The 22,212-nt window shown below is 40.7% G+C and overlaps 2 protein-coding genes across 3 annotated transcripts in view; one reads left to right on the plus strand and one right to left on the minus strand.

Moving 5' to 3' along the window:
- The window catches only part of LOC126481361 (TM2 domain-containing protein CG11103), a 37,260-nt gene extending 24,816 nt beyond the window's left edge, over positions 1 to 12,444 (plus strand). For both annotated transcript variants that reach the window (XM_050105060.1, XM_050105061.1), the window contains 2 exons: positions 324 to 439; positions 12,074 to 12,444. In XM_050105060.1, the coding sequence (XP_049961017.1) occupies positions 324 to 439; positions 12,074 to 12,287 (330 nt within the window). In that variant the 3' untranslated portion in view covers positions 12,288 to 12,444. The remainder of the gene's footprint in view (positions 1 to 323; positions 440 to 12,073) is intronic.
- LOC126481360 (dihydropteridine reductase) overlaps positions 12,348 to 22,212 on the minus strand; it is a 52,492-nt gene continuing 42,627 nt past the window's right edge. The window contains exon 6 of the mRNA XM_050105058.1: positions 12,348 to 13,418. Coding sequence (XP_049961015.1) covers positions 13,319 to 13,418 — 100 coding nt within the window. The 3' untranslated portion in view covers positions 12,348 to 13,318. The remainder of the gene's footprint in view (positions 13,419 to 22,212) is intronic.

Genomic DNA, 22,212 nt, shown 5'->3' on the forward strand with positions numbered 1-22,212 from the left:
TGGCACATAGTGTATACCATTCATTTGATTGGAATCCATCAGCAGGCAATGAAGTCTGAACTCGATACATGATGAAAACGAATCGAGATGTTATTGAAATATCATGTAAAAAGAAAATGACTACTCTGCAGTAAACCTAAAAGTTTTTAAACCATCAATTTTATCTGGAAAATTTGAAGGATCACTTTAACAGTTCCTTCTTTATTAATGGCTGAATATTGTTTATTAATGTTGTTGACAAATCTCAGAATTACACAACTTATAATTTAACATATGTGAATTGTTCTGTCATGTTGATAGTGGACTTTTTATTCTATTTTCAGTTTGGTGGTTATAGGTATGAAGATGTTGAAAAAACAGTGTTGAAATGTACTGTTCTTCCATCAATTGAGTGTTATGGACCAAAAGAAATATACAGAGATGGCTTTCCTTGTATAACGTAAGAATTTTTCAAGAAACCTACTTGTATTAGACTACTTGCATACAGACTCTGCGAAATCTTATGGTATTATGTATTACACAGTTTGCCTAACCAGGTAGATATACAGTACCTTTGTAGGCATATACCAAGAAGATAAACTGACTTCTTGCAGTTATAATAGGCTGTCATAATCAAAAGACATACTATATAGTAATTGAAGGGGAAACATTTGCTGCTGGTCTGTTTGGAAAGTTGGACAATGACTGTTTAGCTATAAAGTTATCAATTTCAATTCAGTTCCTCCTTTCACCTCTTAGAGAGATACATTATTCCAAGTTGATAATCATATGTCTATGATGCCCACTATTAAGACCACGTAGTACACACCCCTCAAAGATGAAAAATGGGAGTTCATTTTCCACACTAGAACCAGCTGTATGTTGGTTGTAAATCAAATGAGGTCACTTCCGGTGGGAGGTACAACACTGATGTCAATGTGGAAATTCACTATGGGGAGCTGTTAGTTCATCCGTTTTTGGTTCGTCTTGAATTTTGCTGAAATGGTAATGTACAAGGAGTGTTCAATAAGTAATGCAGCACATTTTTTTCAAAATCAGGTTGGTTTTATTCAGGATTCCAGTACACCATATTATTTTCCACTCTTTTGGCTGCAAAATCCAATTTTTCAACATAATCTCCATTCAGTGTGGTGGCCTTACACCACCTTACTTGGAGGGCCTGCTCACTGAGTGGTACCACTTCACTTGTTGATGTTGGGGCCAATGTCTTGCTGCATCAATAACATCTTCATCAACAATTTACTGCTTCCTGCAGAGTGCGTCCTTCATTGAGACAAACAGATGGAAGTTGCAAGGTCCAAGATCCGAATTGTAGGGTGGATGAGGAAGAACAGTCCAATGTTTGGTGAGCCCCTGTCAGGTGTGCAGACTTGTATGAGGCCTTGCGTTGTCAGAAGGAAGGAGAAGTTTTTGCATTTTTGTGGCAGTGAACATTCTGAATTTGTCCGTTCAGTTTCATAATTGTAGCACAATGGCAGTATGCGGTCAGTTGGCACACGGGATATCGGACAGGTCTGTGTGACCTTGTTGGGATGATGGCAGACACTTCCCCCAACGACTCACCATGCTTCTGTTCACTGCAAAGTCTCCATAGACATACTGCAAGTGCCTATGAATGTCTGTAATGTTCTGGTTTTCCACCAAACTAACCTCAGTGACAGCTCTCTTTTTGGAATGCATCTGTTACAGTTGCCATTTTGAAGGCTATGTATAGATGCCACGTATCGGAATTTCATGAAACTATAGAGGCTGAAGCAGAAATATTCTACGTATGATGTCTTACAACAAAGTCCACATTTTTTCAACTGAAATTGGCAGAGAAAAAAATGTGTTGCATTACTTATTGAATGCCCTCATGCTAATAATTCCAGAATGAATGGACAGACTTGAGATCGTTTTTATCTGGTAGATATGTCAATAAAAATGTTGAAATACAAAATTACACATTTGTATTCATATCCACAATTTTGTTTTTGTCTCAATCAATATAATTTTCAGTTTGTTTTTGTGACTATGCAATTTGATCTGCTACTAAGCATCATCAGATAATTAATCAAATTTGTTGTATATATCTGCTTCCACTGTCATTTGCCCATATTTTCATAGCAATCCTGAAATGCTACTCATAGCAGGATACACATGGATACAGTCTGTCTGGGGTGAAAACAAACTTTTATTGCTTTGAGCAAGTTCATTTTGCAGTGACACTCTACTTAGATCAATAGCAGTTGAAGTTTAGCAATTGCCCTATTCCAAACTGAACCATTTCTGTTTTGAGGATTGTCGTAGATGTTACTTTACTCTGTTGTTAATATTCACCAACTTTTTTTTTTTCTTTTATTTAATTTCATTGGAATTCGGTCTATGTAACACATTTCCAGCATCTTATTACATTAGTGTGTATAGGAGCTGGCAGTTATATGTATAGGTTACAATCTCATACAAAATGCATGATTATTTTCCAAGTTTCTGTATTTTTCTGATGTGGAGATATTGATGACATTTGTAAGAAATTGGCATTTCAGTTTGCATAATGTCTAGCACAGAGGTAGTGCTGATCACCATGCTATTCACTAGAAAAGAATATATGATTTAAAATCACCTTTTGATCTGGAATCATACGAAACATTTGGGGAGTTTTACTCCTTAATTTTTCTTTTCTGGGGCTGAACTGATAAATCAACTTCACTTCCAACAGAAACAGTTCTTATTGAACACTCTGCAGGAGTTCCATTGTTTCCATCAGTGCAGGAATCTTCATTCATTTTTCAACCTGAAAGTAACATATAGGTATTACTTTAAACTATGCAAGCAGACTGATTAAAATTTAATTTACACATATGTTTTGAATTAGGCCCAAATCTATAAGTCTGTTGTAAGATGCACTGTCAGAAAACCCCTTTTAGAGGTTTTTGGATCACAGTATTGTAACAGTGCAAGTGGCGTACATGAAATGATTACTGTATTACGAAAAGGATAGTTGCTACTCACCATATACGGGAGACGCTGAGTCGCAGATGGGCACAATAAAATGACTGTTGGAAGTGGTAACATTTACAGATCAATAACACATGCAGTTCTGAGGTACCAGGTATCAACTCATGCTGATACATCCATATTAGTACACGGTGTAGCCCCCGTGGGCGGCAATGCGAGCACTGACTTCGGCATCCAGTCAGGCACAAATGGCGAATACTCTCCTGGGAAACATTATGCCACACCTGCTCGACCTGTTCACGTAGTTCTGTAAGAGTTGTCGATTGAATTTCACAAGTCACTTCTCGTCCCAGCATATCCCACACCTGCTCGATTGGAGACAGGTCCGGAGATCGTGCTGGCCGGGAAAGTTGCTGAACGTCTTGCAGAGCACATTGAGTTTAACGGGCAGTGTGTGGGCAAGTATGATCCTGTTGGAACAATACATCACCTTCCTGTTGCAGTAATGACAAGCGAATGGATCTAACAACATTCTGCATGTACCGAGCACTGGTTAGCGTCCCCCTCAGAAACACCGAGGGCGAACGAGAGTCGTAGCTTATCGCACCCCAGATTATAAGGCCTGGGCTGGGGCCAGTGTGTCTTGGATGAATGCGTGCTGCAGTGCAGTGCACACCAGGTCTGCGTTATACGTATTGCACGCAGGCAGAATCTACTTTCACCACTGAAGACCACAGCACGCCATTTCATCTTCTAAGTGAGCCTCCGAAAGCACCAATCTAGCCGTGCACGTCAGTGCTATGGCGAGAGTGGAAGACAGGCTAGAGGTATGTGTGCCTGTAGTCCTACTGCTGATGGGGCTCACAAACCCTCCTACCTGTGGTAGTGGTACAATCTGCCACTGCTGCCCTTACAATATGATCATCTTGGCAGGTGTCTGCATTTTGTGGACATCCAGATCCTCATCTACGGTTGTGAAAATGTTCACGTGACCACTGATACCAGCATCTTGGATAACTGGCACAGCACGTCCCACTGGTGTGGCAGTTCTCCAAAAGGACCGTGCTGCCACTCAGGAGGCCAAAATTATTTGAACCCATTCAAACTCGCTAATTTGGCTGTAGGAATCACGAGCATATCTCCGTGGCACGGTTGCCTGCTTGCTTCGCACATTTGCACCACACTGAGCCTTCCGGCTGCGAGCATTCCGTATTAAAGGGTAGACGTAGGTGGCACTCTGGTAACTATGCCACCTGTTGATAGACAACGTTGAAACCGTATCGGTACATCTACTATACCCCAGGTGGCATATGGCAGATCAAAATTAACGTTGTCTTTCCAGGTGTACTAAGTTTTTTTTTCCCCCAGTGTATATTACAGCATATGAATCATACTCATTTATTAAATGATGATTGATAAGTGTTGTAAAGAGACTTTAATCAAACGTTTTCCTAAATGTCAGATGTGTTCAGTTTTTCTATGAGGGTTGGAACTTAAATAGTGGCAACTATTTATTCACAACCAATACAAAAGAGTTACATGTTTGCACCTGCTACTGTCCTTGAAAGTAGTCACCAGCATTGTGTAGAACCCGTTGCCAGCAATGTGGAAGGCGTAGTATACCGTTACCAGTGCCTGTTCTGTTAATGGTGCAAATGGAACGGTCTACTGCCTGTCAAATCTCTGGAACAGTTCTGAAGCGAATGCCATGAAGTGGTTGCTTCATCTTTGGAATCAAATCAAAGTCACAAGGACTTAAGTGTGGGTAGTATGTCGGATGCTACAGAACTTCCCAGTCCCATCGACCGAACAGAGCAGCCACAGCATTGTCGTGCAAAATAATGGGTGGGTTGCGCAGAAAGTGTCGCCGCTTCTTTTGCAAAGCTGGTTGCAGGTGATGCTCCAAAAACAAACAGTAATACTACATCTACATCTACATCTACATTGATACTCCGCAAGCCACCCAACGGTGTGTGGCGGAGGGCACTTTACGTGCCACTGTAATTACCTCCCTTTCCTGTTCCAGTCGCGTATGGTTCGCGGGAAGAACGACTGTCTGAAAGCCTCCGTGCGCGCTCTAATCTCTCTAATTTTACATTCGTGATCTCCTCGGGAAGTATAAGTAGGGGGAAGCAATATATTCGATACCTCATCCAGAAACGCACCCTCTCGAAACCTGGCGAGCAAGCTACACCGCGATGCAGGGCGCCTCTCTTGCAGAGTCTGCCACTTGAGTTTATTAAACATCTCCGTAACGCTATCACGGTTACCAAATAACCCAGTGATGAAACGCGCCGCTCTGCTTTGGATCTTCTCTATCTCCTCCGTCAACCCGACCTGGTACGGATCCCACACTGATGAGCAATACTCAAGTATAGGTCGAACGAGTGTTTTGTAAGCCACCTCCTTTGTTGATGGACTACATTTTCTAAGCACTCTCCCAATGAATCTCAACCTGGTACCCGCCTTACCAACAATTAGTTTTATATGATCATTCCACTTCAAATCGTTCCGTACGCATACTCCCAGATATTTTACAGAAGTAACTGCTACCAGTGTTTGTTCCGCTATCATATAATCATACAATAAAGGATCCTTCTTTCTATGTATTCGCAATACATTACATTTGTCTATGCTATCATATAATCATACAATAAAGGATCCTTCTTTCTATGTATTCGCAATACATTACATTTGTCTATGTTAAGGGTCAGTTGCCACTCCCTGCACCAAGTGCCTATCCGCTGCAGATCTTCCTGTATTTCGCTACAATTTTCTAATGCAGCAACTTCTCTGTATACTACAGCATCATCCGCGAAAAGCCGCATGGAACTTCCGACACTATCTACTAAGTCATTTATATATATTGTGAAAAGCAATGGTCCCATAACACTCCCCTGTGGCACGCCAGAGGTTACTTTAACGTCTGTAGACGTCTCTCCATTGATAATAACATGCTGTGTTCTGTTTGCCAAAAACTCCTCAATCCAGCCACACAGCTGGTCTGATATTCCGTAGGCTCTTACTTTGCTTATCAGGCGACAGTGCGGAACTGTATCGAACGCCTTCCGGAAGTCAAGAAAAATAGCATCTACCTGGGAGCCTGTATCTAATATTTTCTGGGTCTCATGAACAAATAAGGCGAGTTGGGTCTCACACGATCGCTGTTTCCGGAATCCATGTTGATTCCTACATAGTAGATTCTGGGTTTCCAGAAATGACATGATACGCGAGCAAAAAACATGTTCTAAAATTCTACAAGAGATCGACGTAAGAGATATAGGTCTATAGTTTTGCGCATCTGCTCGACGACCCTTCTTGAAGACTGGGACTATCTGTGCTCTTTTCCAATCATTTGGAACCCTCCGTTCCTCTAGAGACTTGCGGTACACGGCTGTTAGAAGGGGGGCAAGTTCTTTCGCGTACTCTGTGTAGAATCGAATTGGTATCCCGTCAGGTCCAGTGGACTTTCCTCTATTGAGTGATTCCAGTTGCTTTTCTATTCCTTGGACACTTATTTCGATGTCAGCCATTTTTTTGTTTGTGCGAGGATTTAGAGAAGGAACTGCAGTGCGGTCTTCCTCTGTGAAACAGCTTTGGAAAAAGGTGTTTAGTATTTCAGCTTTACGCGTGTCATCCTCTGTTTCAATGCCATCATCATCCCGCAGTGTCTGGATATGCTGTTTCGAGCCACTTACTGATTTAACGTAAGACCAGAACTTCCTAGGATTTTCTGTCAAGTCGGTACATAGAATTTTACTTTCGAATTCAATGTGCATTGATGGTCTGCCATGGAGGAACATAATCCATTAGGATAACACCACCACAGTCGTACACGAGAATCATCATAACTTTAGACCGCTCCATTCACATCATCAACAGAATAGGCTCTGCTAGTGGTACACTATGCCTTCCACATCTCTGGCAATGGCTTTTACACAATGCTGGTGACTACTTTGAAGGAAAAGGTGCAAACATGTAACTCTTTTGTGTCGGTTGTGAATAAATAGTTGCCACTATTTACTTTCCAAACCTCTTATGTAACTGTTAGTGTAGAATGTCATCATTTTTTCCCAGCAGTAAGTACTACAATAAATCACAATCAATCACTAATTTCAGAAATGTGCATTTACTTCCACGAGCTGTTCACTAGTGACAAGGGGACCGCACCTTTTCATGTTCGCCGATTTCCTCCACATTTATAGTATATACAGGACTTGGCTAGAAATGAAGGTGACAGAAGGGGGAGCTCCAGATGGTCTACCGTTTAGAAAAAAAATAGCATTTGCTGTGCAGTTCGGGTGAGGCATGAGCCATATTTGTTAGCGTCGTTTAAAGGTAGTGGTTGGCACAGTGGGAAGGGTGCAGGATGGTAACCTGAGGGGAGGGTCGCGGCGCCGAGGTGCTATGTGGAAACTATTTTATACTTTTTTGTTTTCAATTTTTACATTGTTGTTGTTGTTGTGGTCTTCAGTCCTGAGACTGGTTTGATGCAGCTCTCCATGCTACTCTATCCTGTGCAAGCTTCTTCATCTCCCAGTACCTACTGCAACCTACATCCTTCTGAATCTGCTTAGTGTACTCATCTCTTGGCCTCCCTCTACGATTTTTACCCTCCACGCTGCCCTCCAGTACTAAATTGGTGATCCCTTGAGGCCTCAGAACATGTCCTACCAACCGATCCCTTCTTCTGGTCAAGTTGTGCCACAACTTCTCTTCTCCCCAATCCTATTCAATACTTCCTCATTAGTTATGTGATCTACCCATCTAATCTTCAGCATTCTTCTGTAGCACCACATTTCGAAAGCTTCTATTCTCTTCTTGTCCAAACTATTTATCGTCCATGTTTCACTTCCATACATGGCTACACTCCATACAAATACTTTCAGAAATGACTTCCTGACACTTAAATCTATACTCGATGTTAACAAATTTCTCTTCTTCAGAAACGCTTTCCTTGCCATTGACAGTCTACATTTTATATCCTCTCTACTTCGACCATCATCAGTTATTTTGCTCCCCAAATAGCAAAACTCCTTTACTACTTTAAGTGTCTCATTTCCTAGTCTAATTCCCTCAGCATCACCCGACTTAATTAGACTACATTCCATTATCCTTGTTTTGCTTTTGTTGCTGTTCATCTTATATCCTCCTTTCAAGACACTGTCCATTCCATTCAACTGCTCTTCCAAGTCCTTTGCTGTCTCTGACAGAATTACAATGTCATCGGCGAACCTCAAAGTTTTTATTTCTTCTCCATGAATTTTAATACCTACTCCGAATTTTTCTTTTGTTTCCTTTACTGCTTGCTCAATATACAGATTGAACATCATCGGGGAGAGGCTACAACCCTGTCTTACTCCCTTCCCAACCACTGCTTTTTACATTACTTACATTGAAAATAAACGAAACTAATGCTCAATATATTGTATTCATCAGTATTTTCATAAAAGGCATGGAAAGGAAAGATGAACACAAAATATAGGAATGTTGTCATTACTTCATCAAAATCTGGGAAAGTTATAACAGTCCTACACAAAGAAGTTTTGACTGGTGTGTGCAAGAGATACATACAGGAGAACAAATTTCTTCTGTTAACTGACTGAGGACAAACAAATCCATAATTATATGGCGAGATTTTCGAAGACAGGAGGATTGTCATCATGCAGTGTTAAAGTGATTCCCCCAAATGCAATATGCTAGTTGCACATGTGCGATTTCTGTTTTTGTCACCAGGTAAAGAATTTGACCAGGAACCTTCAAAACTTCTAAAAACACATCCTGTGTAGACTTCATCAAAATACATTCTGCTGCACATCACTGGACTATCTTCGCCGATGTTTGCCGACACGATGTGTTGCATATGGATTGCTGCCAAACTGTGCAGTGAGGGAGAACCTTTTATGAATTTAAGAGCTGAGTTTGTTTTTCTACATAAACTTTAAAACAGCCTTGTAACTGTAAAAATGCTGCATTTTATAATATGCATAACATGCCAAGAAAATGACTGCTTTCCCTGTTTTTATGATATTATCCCTGAAAGTGTAAATCATCAAGTATAAAATAAAGCAAGCACCTAATTTTGTGTTCGAAGTCTTGTGTGCAGCTTATAATTGCGTCCTCAAAAATTATGTGCAATTCTAAAGTTTTCTGACCAAGCCTTGCATATCCCATAAATTTGGTTGAAGTTGGCGATGACAAGTAGGTGCGATCCCCTTGTGAGTTGCAACCTACTTGTGCATGGTATGCTCAAATAAAATACTTTAACTTTTATTTTCTCCACACTGCAGTGACATGTGGCTTTCCTTCCATCTTTAAAAACAATTAAGGTGTATTAGCTACATTTAGTATATACCAATGTATCATCTAAAGTGAACCAAATAGCAAACCCTTCAAATTTTATACTGCAGAGTATTTGGGAATTGCGTGTCACAGCAACTGTGACCCATATCACAAAAATACACACTTCATCATCAAGGTGTGATATGAAGCTATAAGGGGGGGGGGGGGGGAACACAATTTTATATGCCAATTATTTTCCCCAGAATCGAATCAGAGTCACAGTAGTGAAGAAGACGTGCAAATACGAAACAAATCTTTTTAAGTTTTTAAAGGAAAAGAGCCTCTGCTGAAAAACTAACTCTAGTAGTTGATGTTAGTTTGCTTCATTTATTTACAGTATTTTTTCTGTTAAGTGAGCTTTTATTGTTTACAGCAAGAAAATCGAAAAATTCGTTTTTCTCATGTACTGTTATCAGCCACTTCATGCGAATCGCTACTTGCTTTCCTGTGTCATCTTTTGTCTTACTACTGCTCATCATCTTTCTAACCTTTACAGTACATTAAATAGCTGTTTCCTTGTAAGATAAGCCCAGCAGCTAAAATGCACAATTAATAAAAGACAAAACATATCCATTCGCCTTTCACTTCAAACACAGATATTTACTCGGTTTCAATATGACAGACTTTGTGCATTCACCCTAAATTTTGCCACATGGATTTCAGCTGAGTTCCCATTCTGTATACTCTCTAGTCTCTTGTACAGTGCTGACAGCTTGTGCAAAATGTTGGATTTTGAATTCTGGCAACAATCAAGTTTCTAACCAAGGTTCCCATGTCAGAGACCATGAACGACTATGGTGTGACCTTCCACGATGACTTGAGGTATCCTTCATTTGCCTGTGACGTCATGGCCGACAAGCAATGTTTTGTGTATATATTCCTCACCAGATGCAGGTATTATTGAAGATCTTTAGATATGATAGGTGTTGATGGAGCCACAGCTCGTGTCCTTTCGAGAACCCAAGTTATGTCTCTGTGCTCCTTTAATTTTGTCTTATTTATAGTAGCACCATATTAATTCAAAGCATAAAAAAAAGCCCCAACTGGGACATGAAACCTCACTCAGCCATGTTCATTCTTGACAAACCTTTTAAGCTACTAATATATACACTGAAGCACCAAAGAAACTGGTAAAGGCATGCGTATTCGGATACAGAGATATGTAAATAGGCAGAATATGGTGCTGTGGCAGACAACGCCCATGTAAGACAACAAGTGTCTGGCACAGTTGTTAGGTTGGTTGCTGCTGCTGCAATGGCAGGTTATTGCGATTTAAGTGAGTTTGAACATGGTGTTATATTCAGCACACGAGCTATGGGACACAGCATCTCCGAGGTAGTGATGAAGTGGGGATTTTCCCATACGACCATTTTACGAGCGTACTGTGAATGTCAGGAATCTGGTAAAACATCAAATCTTTGTCGCTGTGGCTTGAAAAAGATCCTGCAAGAACAGGACCAACGATGACTGAGGAGAATCATTCAACATGACTCAAGTGCAACCCTTCTGCAAATTGTTGCAGATTTCAGTGCTGGACCATCAACAAGTGTCAGCACGTGAATGACTCAATGAAACGTCATCGATATGGCCTTTTGTAGCCAAAGGCCCATTCATGTACCCTTGATGACTACTTAACACAAAGCTTTATGTCTCGCTTGGACCTGTCAACACTGAAATTGGGCTGTTGATAATTGGAAACATGTTGCCTGGTCGGACAAATCTTGTTTCAAATTGTATCAAGTGTATAGAGACAACCTCACGAATCCATGGACCCTGCATGTCAGCAAGGGACTGTTCATGCTGGCGGAGGCTCCGTGATGGTGTGCAGTTAGTGGTATGGGACCCGTGATACAACTCTTGACAGGTGACACACACGTAAGCATCCTCTCTGATCGCCTGTGTCCATTCATGTCCATTGTGCATTCCAACGGATTTGGGCAATTCCAGCAGGACAATGCAACACCCCACACGTCCAGAATTGCTACAGAGTGGCTCCAGGAAGACTCTTCTGAGATTAAACACTTCTACTGGCCACCAAACTCCCCAGACATGAACATTATTGAGCATATCTGGGATGCCTTGCAACATGCTGTTCAGAAGAGAGATCCACACCTCATGATTTATGGACAGCCCTGCGGGGTTCATGGTGCCAATTTCCTCCAGCACTACTACAGTCCATGCCACATCATATTGCGGCACTTCTGCATGTCCGCGGGGGCCCAACAGGTTAGGGAGGTCTACCAGTTTCTTTGGCTCTTCAGTACACATTGGTTTCACTGATATTGAAACATTAATTGGCCACTGTCCTGACTTACACTCCACCACAGATCATGTGTCTTTTCCAGGTTTCTAAGCATAGGAATTGTGCAGTATTCAAGATATAAACCAATTTGTAGGTTTCATGTACACACTGTAATAGGATTGGCCTATGGCCATATTTTTCATGTACTGTTTAGATTATCATAATGTATACTCTCATAACCATAGATTTGAAAATCTTGACTGAAATGAGTCATGGCACTTGGTGATTTGCAGAATATGAGAAAATGGAAAGTATGTGTGCACAAGTTGACTAATTGAGGCTCTGCCTTATTGTAAAATGAGAATTTGTTGAAAAAGATTCTGGGGAAAAGCAACCTCTAAGGAGAGGGTTTACAAAATGTGGTTGTCAGATTCCATATTTCAACTTAGATTTTACAGATAACTATTTGACAGTCAATAGAATTATCTCAAACATGTAATGCGTGTAAAGTGGTTTTGTGACTACATTAAACATTGTCCATTTTTTTTCCAGGTACAGTGGTCATTATTTTGCAACAACCTTGATCTACAGCATCCTCTTGGGGTTTTTGGGAATGGATAGGTTTTGTCTTGGTCAGACTGGAACAGCAGTTGGAAAGTTGCTGACACTTGGAGGTGTTGGAATATGGTGGATTGTAGATATAATTCTTTTAGTCACTAATCAACTTCAACCAGAAGATGGAAGTAATTGGAATCCATATGTTTAACCACTTCAAGTGCATTTCTTTAGCTGCTGTGTCATCTATACATTAACATTACATAACACATTTTGAATGCCACCAAAATATATTTTATTTTCCAAATCTAATAACATGTACAGTAACCTGTGATAAATGATACAGCACAAATATATTTATTTGGACTGATGTACAGGTATCTTTAACTGTATATACGAAGAAATAAACTGTACTTTCAAGATGGAGTACATAAAAACTATGTAAATGCTTATACAAAAATAAAGTTTTTTATCAAAATTATACAAAATGTGAGCTATTCTTTAAAATATTGCACAATAATAAACTATTAATAGTACCAACATAATATGTAGGAACACATCACTTAACCCTGTCCATTACTGCAAGGTTCAAATTAAGGAATGTGGAAGCACAAGTTAAAAAAACCTTTTATTTTCCTTTGCTTCTCGATTGCAGTGAAATCAATTTTACAGCTAACAAAAAATATTTCAAATATAGTAGGTCATATCACAGAAATCTGTCTTGTTGCTTTTAATTTCTTTTTTTCAACTGGAATCTGCTGTGACAAATTTATCATATTTCACAAGTTACTACTAAGCAGAAATAATATCTTTACCCACAGTTCAGGTGGTGACTTTTAAATCTGAGACATTGCAAGACTAAAGCACCCGTACTAATGTAATTTATCTTCAACATAGTTGGAATTTTAATTTATTTCCTACAATTTTACTCCAGTTTATAAGGGTGATACACAAAACAAATAGTAATCGAACAGTACAACGAGAAGCTAAGTACAAAACTTTTTTCCACAACAGCATCTACTCGAGCTTATTCACCATCCTTACTGTGATTTTATAATTGTATTGCCACCTGATGGGATACATAGAACAGGATTGAGGTTTTTAAATAAAACACTTCTCAAACGCGTACAGCAACTGTCAAAAGTAAATACCAAGCATGTTTGAAGCAATAAACCCTAAGACAGAAAAATGTATCTGAGATTCTTCTTATGTTGGACCCATTTGTAAATGTGTAGTTATCATTCAGACAGTCTGTAAATCAGTTTTGAAATTCTTAGTGACAAGCTGAATGAGGCTTCCATTTTCTGGTCTTTCTTCACCACATGCCCAGCGATAGAACATCCTGGAATATATTAAAGCAGATTTTAAGTTTTTATTGCAGGTAATATCAGTTTTTCTCTATTACAGTGTGCATGAGAAGGCTGGAAAAGCATCCCTGACAGCATTGTACTTCATGTAGATGTTATTTCTATAATTTACTAAAGTGATGTGTCACGTTACATTTACTTCTGAGACACTATACAGAAATTAGAAAGTATTTTCATATATTCAAACATGCAATACAATTATATTGAGAACTGTTTTACATACTTTCTAATTTTCATACTAACCTGGATATAGCCCATAAAATCTCCACATTATTTTCACCAAATGTACGCACATTTATACGGAATTTACGAATACAAGTGGCATCATCATACAAAGTCGAAAGAGATGCTGAGCCGCGATAGGCACAATAAAAAGATTCACACAATCATAGCTTTCAGCCATTAAGGCCTTTGTCAGCTGTACACACACACACACACACACACACACACACACACACACACACACACACACACACGTTCTGCGTATCACAGGCTTTGCAACCATGCTGCAGATGAATGTATACTTCTTTTTTCTGACATTTACATGTAATAGTTCACTAGCAAAGTTTTCTTAAATTACATATTGACTGAGAAATCAGCTGGAGGCATACACAGAGTAAAAACATTCTTCCCCTTCGCATTTTGTAAATAGCAATAAGGCAGACAAACTTGGTAAATTGTAGATTTTGCTAAACACCGAATTTTAATTTGTAAAAGGCAGAGCCATGCCCCGAAGGCATAATTCTGTCTGGTGTTCGTGACATGACACTGTAAAGAGTAAAGAAGTTACACTGTGTCCCAAGAGTGGACCCCAGGATCTGAGATAGAGTAGATGGAATGCAACAGTTACAGAATGAAACTATAAGAAACAGTTTTTCTGTAGATTTATCACCACATATATTAAAAATTCAGAGACTGAGATATGTATATATTTTGGTGTCAGGCCGGTGATATATATTAAAAAAAGATGCTGTGACTTACCAAATGAGAAAGCGCTGGTAGATAGATAGAGACAGACAGACAGAGAGACACACACACACACACAACACACACACACACACACACACACACACAAATTTCAAGCTTTCGCAACCCACAGTTGCTTTATCAGGAAAGAGGGAAGGAGAGGGAAAGACGAAAGGATGTGGGTTTTAAGGGAGAGGGTAAGGAGTCATTCCAATCCCGGGAGCGGAAAGACTTACCTTAGGGGGAAAAAAGGACGGGTATACACTCGCGCGTGCGCCCACACACACACACACACACACACACACACACACATCCATCCACACATATACAGACGCAAGCTGATATGTCTGCTTGTGTCTGTATATGTGTGGATGGATATGTGTGTGTGTGCGCGCGCGAGTGTATACCCGTCCTTTTTTCCCCCTAAGGTAAGTCTTTCCGCTCCCGGGATTGGAATGACTCCTTACCCTCTCCGTTAAAACCCACATCCTTTCGCCTTTCCCTCTCCTTCCCTCTTTCCTGATGAGGCAACAGTTTGTTGCGAAAGCTTGAATTTTGTGTGTATGTTTGTGTTTGTTTGTGTGTCTGTCGACCTGCCAGCACTTTCATTTGGTAAGTCACATCATCTTTGTTTTTAGATACACACACACACACACACACACACACACACACACACACACACACAGGATGTTACAAAAAGGTACGGCCAAACTTTCAGGAAACATTCCTCACACACAAATAAAGAAAAGATGTTATGTGGACATGTGTCTGGAAGTGCTTAATTTCCATGTTAGAGCTCATTTTAGTTTTGTCAGTATGTACGGATGAAGCTTCATTCCAACGTGATCAAATTGTAAATTTTCACAATCAACATGTGTGGGCTGACGAGAATCCGCACGCAATTGTGCATTCACGTCATTAACACAGATTTTCTGTGAAAGTTTGGGCAGGCATTGTTGGTGATGTATTGATCGAGCACCATGTTCTTCCACCTACACTCAATGGAGCACGTTATCATGATTTCATACGGGATACTCTACCTGTGCTACTAGAGCTACCAACTGTCTACCACACTGAAAATTCTGCCCCATGTGTAACATGCTGTCAACATGTATTGAACTATGTCTGTTTCATTGTCCCCACTATTAATGTCTGGAATACTTTTCACAGCATGAGCCTCTCGACCTCACCTCTCTCAACATCTGAAGAGGCACAAAGCTCACTGAACAACTGCAAATAAGTACTCACCGAATAATCTGAAAATAACTCCACTACGTAAACATGAGTTCATTGAAATTATTTTGTATACTCATGTGAGAGAACTGGACAGGAAATGCTGGGGAGATCCAGTCGGTCTCTAAACTGAAAAGCAAGCCGTGTTCATGGTGTAGGACAGGGGTTCCCAACAAAATTTTCTCGAGGACCCCCCCCCTCATCGAGCATGATTGGTACCTTGTCATATCATATCACAGTATCAAGTACCTAAAAAAGCCAAATTAAGAGTCTTTTTATACTTTTTCTATTTTTGGTACTTAGAAAAAACACTGACATATTCATTATTGAAAAAATATTGAGCGGCCAAAACAAAAAAATCTGTTAGCATACGAAATATATTTAATATATTTTTTATTCTAATAGCCTCTTGCGGACCCCTGGGGGTCCGCGGACCACCTGTTGGGAACCACTGGTGTAGGACATTGTCCTCCTCAGAAGAACATTACAGCTGCCGTAAAGGATGAATGAGAATCAATTTACCCTCTAACAGTGTAGAACAGTGTGCAGTGACTGATGTAGAATTTGTACATACGCTTTTCTTGTATTATAACACTAACTGCACCTAACAACTCTTTAATGTATTTAATTTAGTGTTGACACTTTATGGAAAATAACTACCACACTGGGAGTGTGTGTTCACTACGTTGCAAGTGATTCACAAGGCGAGCTGACAGAAGGCCACTATAACTTTGTGAAATAGCCTCAGGTTTCTTTTTCTGACTTAGTAGGATAAAGAGAATGGGGAATTGCCTCTTTGATCATCATTTTACAGACCTACGAAAGAGGGAAGTGTATGATCACAACTCGGCGACCTACCTTACCTCACGCTTCGAACCTCCTCCCCCACCTTTCCACCCCTCCAGATACACAATTTATCACATAATATGGTTCTATTGCACGCACATGAGGTACAGAGATTAATATTTGTTCTTAACCCACTTCAGCTAACAATGAACATCAGTTTTATACCATTAAAACATAGTCTGTGATTTTTCCATTCCCTTCAACACAGTAATTTGCCTGAAGCTGCAGTTTTTGAGATATTCCAGAAAAACATAAAAGAAAAACTGGCCTTTAAATGCTGTCCATCGTCACGCTCACACCCAACCAGTAAGGATTTTTAATATGTTGCTCATTACATTCTCTCCTACCACTGTACAAAACTTTGTGACTACAAAAACCAACATTAGATGCATGGCAGAGCGCAAATCCCATTGTACCACATACAGTATTAGGGTTTCTTCCCACTCCATTCACATATGGAGTGCAGGAAGAATTATTGTTTGAATCCCCCTGTGTGTGCTGTAATTATTCTAATCTTATCCTCACAATCCCTATTTGAATGGTATATAGAGGATTGTAGTACATGCCTGGAGTCATCATTTAAAGCCTGTTCTTCAAACTTTGCTAACAGACTTTGTCGGGATAGTTTACGCCTGTTTCCAAGAGACTTCCAGTTCAGTTCCTTCAGTATCTCTCTGACACACTCCCACAGAATGAACATACCTGTGACCATTCATACTGCCATTCTCTGTATGCATTCAGTATACCATGTTCATCCTATATGGTAGGGTCCCACACACTTGAGAAATATCCTAGAACTGGTTGCACTAGGTAATTTGTAAGCAATCTCCTCCATAGGCTGACTGCACTTCCCCAGTGTTCTACCAATAAACCAAAGTCTACCACCTGCTTTACCCACAATTGAGCCTATGTGATCATTCCACTTCATATCCCTTCAAAGCGTTGCACCCAAGTATTTTTACAAGTTGGCCGATTCCAACAATAACTCATTGATATTATAGTCATAGGATACTATGTTCTTGTATTTTATGAAATTCACAATTTTACATTTCTGAACATTTAAAGCACGTTGCCAATCTTTGCACCACTTTGAAATCGTATCAAGATCTGACTGAATATTTACGCAGCTTCTTTCAGATAATACTTCATTATAGGTAACTGCATCACCTGCAAAAAGCCTGATTTTACTATTAATATTGTCCGTAAGGTCATTAATATACAATATGAACAGCAAGGGTCCCAACACACTTCCCTAGGGCACACCTGGACATCTGACGATGACTCTCCACCCAAGAAAACATGCTGTGCCCTCCCTAACAAAGAGTCCTCAATCCAGTCACAAATTTCACTTGACACCCCATATGATTGTACTTTTGACAATAAGTGTAATTGTGGTAGTGAGTCAAATGCTTTTTGAAAATCAAGAAATCCTGCATCTACCTCATTGCCTTGATCAAAAGTTTTCACTATGTCATGTGAGAAAAGTGCGAGTTGGGTTTCACATGATTGAAGTTTTTGAAATCCATGCTGGTTGGCTTGGAGGAGGTATTCTGCTCAAGATACCTCATTATGTTTGAGCTCAGAATATGTTCTAAAGTTCTACAACAAATCAGCGTCAAGAATACTGGGCGGTAGTTTTGTGGATCACTTGTACTGCCCTTCTCATAGACAGAGGTGACCTGTGCTGTTTTCTAAGAACTGGGCACGGTCTTCTGTTCCAGGGTTCTATGATAAGATTATAGTTACAATTCAACATAGAATCTGACAAGGATTCCATCAGGCCCCGGAGCTCTCTTCAGTTTTAACAATGTTAGCTGTTTCTCAACATCACTGATGTTAACACTTGCTTCATTATCTTTTCAGTGTTGCTAGGATTAAATTTGGGCAAGTCTCCTGAGTTTTCCTTTGTAAAGGTACATCTGAAAACAGAGTTACACATTTAAGCTTTTGGTTTTCTAACCTCAATTTCAGTTCCTGTCTCATTCGCTAGCGACTGGACACTAACCCTGGTACCATTAATAGCTTTTATATACGACCAAAATTGCTTCGGGTTTTGTTAAGTATCACTTGAAAATATTCTTTTATGGTAGTAATTGAAGGCATCATGCATTGCTCTCTTGCCAGCCAAACACATTTCATTCAGCATGTCTCCATTTATAGTCAAATGCTTTGTTTTATGCCTATTATGCAGTAGTCCCCGTTTCTTAAGAATTTTCTTTACAGTGACTGTATGCAACGGAGGGTCCCTCACATGATGAACTGTTCTACTGGGTACACGTCTGTCCAGTGCTGAAAGTCTCAAGTTCCTCATTGAGATATGACAATACTAATTTGTTATGTAGTTCACTGAGCCTATATATCTTTCTGCTTGTTTTAGCTGTCCTCTGTACTTTGGTAATCATTGTTGCCACAACTTCATCGTGGTCACTGATACCAGTTTTGATGTGAACATCCTCAAAGAGGTCAGGTCTCTTTGTAGTCATTACATCCAATGTATTTCCATCGCGAGTGGTGTTCCGAACTATCCGTTTTAGGTTGTTTTCAGAGAAGGCATTTAGTAATGTTTCACAGGATGTCTTATAATGCTCACCATGAATAAAACTATAATTTTCCCAATTAACTTCTGGATGATTAAAGTCTGATGCCTCAGAGTTTCCTACAGCTATTGTAATCTGGATTGGATGAAGAGTTGCCTAATCTAAAAAGTCCTTGGGTAAATCCCACACAGCACACAGAGTCAGCTACCTCTGATGTGTAGTTCACACCTGACCCATTTAGGGGGACCCCCTTTCTCAACTCAGCACTATGGTGCAAGTCCAGGAAGTTGCAGTCTAGCTTGTCACAGAACCTTTGAAGTCTCTGGTTCAGTCCTTACCCTCAACTCAAAACCAAAGACCTCGATCAGTTCTGGAGACAATGGTGCAAATTGTGTGCCTCACTGAAATTCCATGCACAAGGTTGGTCTTGTCAACCTTCTGTATCAATTGCTGGAATTAACCAAGAATGACCTTGGAGCCCAGATGACAGGTGTAATTTGTTCCAACGTGCACCACAATCTGCAGTTGGTTTGCACCCTGTTCCCTGAATGGCTGCTCGAATAGCCTCTTCAATATGTTGGATCAGGCCCCCTGGCATACACACTGAGTGCACCTGGTATCCTTTCCTGTCCCTTGCTGCCACCATCCTCAGGGGGAACCATGATTCGCCGAACATGTGAACTACATATGATTAATAGACCCTACCCTTTTGCGTTTGCCTCCTCCTGACACTGTACAAAACAGGTTTCCCCAAAACAGGTGAATTGAGTCCCACTGGCTCATTTTCAGTTTCAGTGAAAGACATCACCTCAAATTTGTTGGTTATCGGGATCGGTACAACACCTGACTTCTCTCTGGTCCTTCACCACCCCGTACAGGATGTCTAGATCTACCACTGACATGCCACTTGCAGTCAAGTGCGCGAGTAATGACAGATCCTGTACTTTCTGCAGAGGTGACAGGATCCACGGGAGAGCATAGTATTTGAGGTACCTTTGGTATTGGTACCACAGATGCTTGATTTGCAGGAGTTCTTCCAACACACTGATCTGCAGCAGCTGCCAATCATTTGATAGTAGTCAGGCTGATTTCCAACTGCTTCTGAATGTCAACCAATTTATCCTGCGTTTAAGAACAGCATTCACACTCCAAGAAGCTGCATTTTGGTTGATGCAGTGTAGTGAACAAATAACTTTTAATTAAGTCTACTGATTATCTTTTAATCTATTGCACTAAATTGCTGAGTCCCTCTAAGAATTTAAACAAATGCATGAAATGAGATTTCTATTAAGGCAATGTAAAAACCTGTGATTAAAGTTACTTACTTCCTAAAACAAAACAAGGTTAATTATAGTTGTCAACAAATCAGAAAACGGAGTTAATTTACGATAAATGCTGAAAATACACAGGGCTACCCCTCTTTAAGGGAAAACTAGATGTAACACAATATGTTAGAATATTTGCTACAGTACCTAAATCACAAATGCCGATTACTACAAATTGCTCTTGGATTATGCAAAGGACAATGGTAGCCTCCAAAAATGCACATTTATTTGCGTTGATATATAATTAAATTCTGAAGTCAGTTTTTATATATAAATACATGTACGTATTGCACAGATTTTTTATTTAGGTGTTTCTGTGTACACTTCTGGTCTGCATGCTGAAGAACAACACTGCAGTGTGAGTTTATCTCAGTCAAAATCGCTAAATATTCAACATCAACAAAGCATATCTTCTTCCTGTTGCAGCTAACTATGTGGGAATGTAAGCTCAAACTTAAGTACTTCTTTTTAATCCTAGATACATAAACCCACCCAGTTGATAAACCCAACATCCCAGTGGCTTCCAGAAAATACATAAGGAACATTCCGCACAAAAGAAAAAAACAATTTAAATTTAGCAGTTTGAAACAACAAGAAGTTACAAGCAGGAACTAAGATGCAACACAGTGAAACCCTGTCAAAAAAAAAAAAAAAAAAAACCTATATAGCTTTCAGGGTACTTTGGAAAAAAAAGAGTGTAAATAGTGGGAAATTGCTTGTTAAGCGCATACCTAAGTCTTACACTACAGGAGCACATTGAAAATTCATACTTCTTGATGAAAAAATCCTGAATTATAATATAATCGCCACCATCCCAGGTGTCAGATATAATTTTTCCCACTTTCAAGTGGACCTTGTGGGCTCTCCACCTTCCTCTGATGACTGCCGCAAGCTCCTCAACGTGGTAGACGCTCACCCACTGGGCTGAGACAACGCCAATATCTGAGCCACCTCCTCCGCAGTAGCCGCCGCCGCCTTATAGATATAGATCGCCTGTTTCAGCTGTCCGCACCGAGTCGCTATGGACTGCAGACGCCGGTTTACATCTGCCCTTTCCTGCATGCTAACAGACCTCTGTGGCACAGACCTCCACCTGACATCAAACAACCATCTTCCGCCAACAATACGGTTGAACTGCTCCACTGCACCGTGAAGGCCACTCTCGCCTGCCACAACATGTGGACCGCTGCCTTGCCCCTGGTATTCCTCAACCTCTATGTTCCTCACAAGGCCAAACTTGAGATGTCTTCTGCCGACCCTGTATAAGGCCAGCCACTCCGTGTCCCAGTTCACTTCCTGGAGCCTGACCACCTGCCCATCATCCCCAAGTCCATCACCGTCTTGAGACCTGACCCACCCTAGCGTTTCGGCGAACACAGAGAATTCATTCACAGCGACCTCACATCATGCAGACATTATATTGTGCACTGAAAGCCACCTACCCTGCTTCGCACCCACTATTCTTGCCCCCTCCAGGTTCTGAAGTGGGACTCCAAGACATTTACATTACAGCTCCACAGCACCCCTACCAGTTTTTCGATCAACAGGCTCACACCCGACTACACTTTGCCCGTTCCCACACCACCCAGCCCAAGCCCAACCACCAACCTCATCACCACACTGGAGACTCATGCCACGGCTGCCACCGACTCTGCCAGTGCCCCAATGGCACCCCCACTACCGACAGGTCGTCAAGCTTTCCAGCTGCTGAAGCTCTCTCAACAGTGGCTTACCACATTATGACTGAGGACACCGTGGGAAACCCACCGTGCCCCCGACTCGTTGGCATCGACAACAAAGGCACCAGCCCCCCCCTCCCCCTGATGTAGAGGACGCTCACGATCCTGCCCCTGTACTGTCTA

Source organism: Schistocerca serialis, chromosome 5 (genome assembly GCF_023864345.2).
Source record: "Schistocerca serialis cubense isolate TAMUIC-IGC-003099 chromosome 5, iqSchSeri2.2, whole genome shotgun sequence".
NCBI classification, from domain to species: domain Eukaryota; kingdom Metazoa; phylum Arthropoda; class Insecta; order Orthoptera; family Acrididae; genus Schistocerca; species Schistocerca serialis.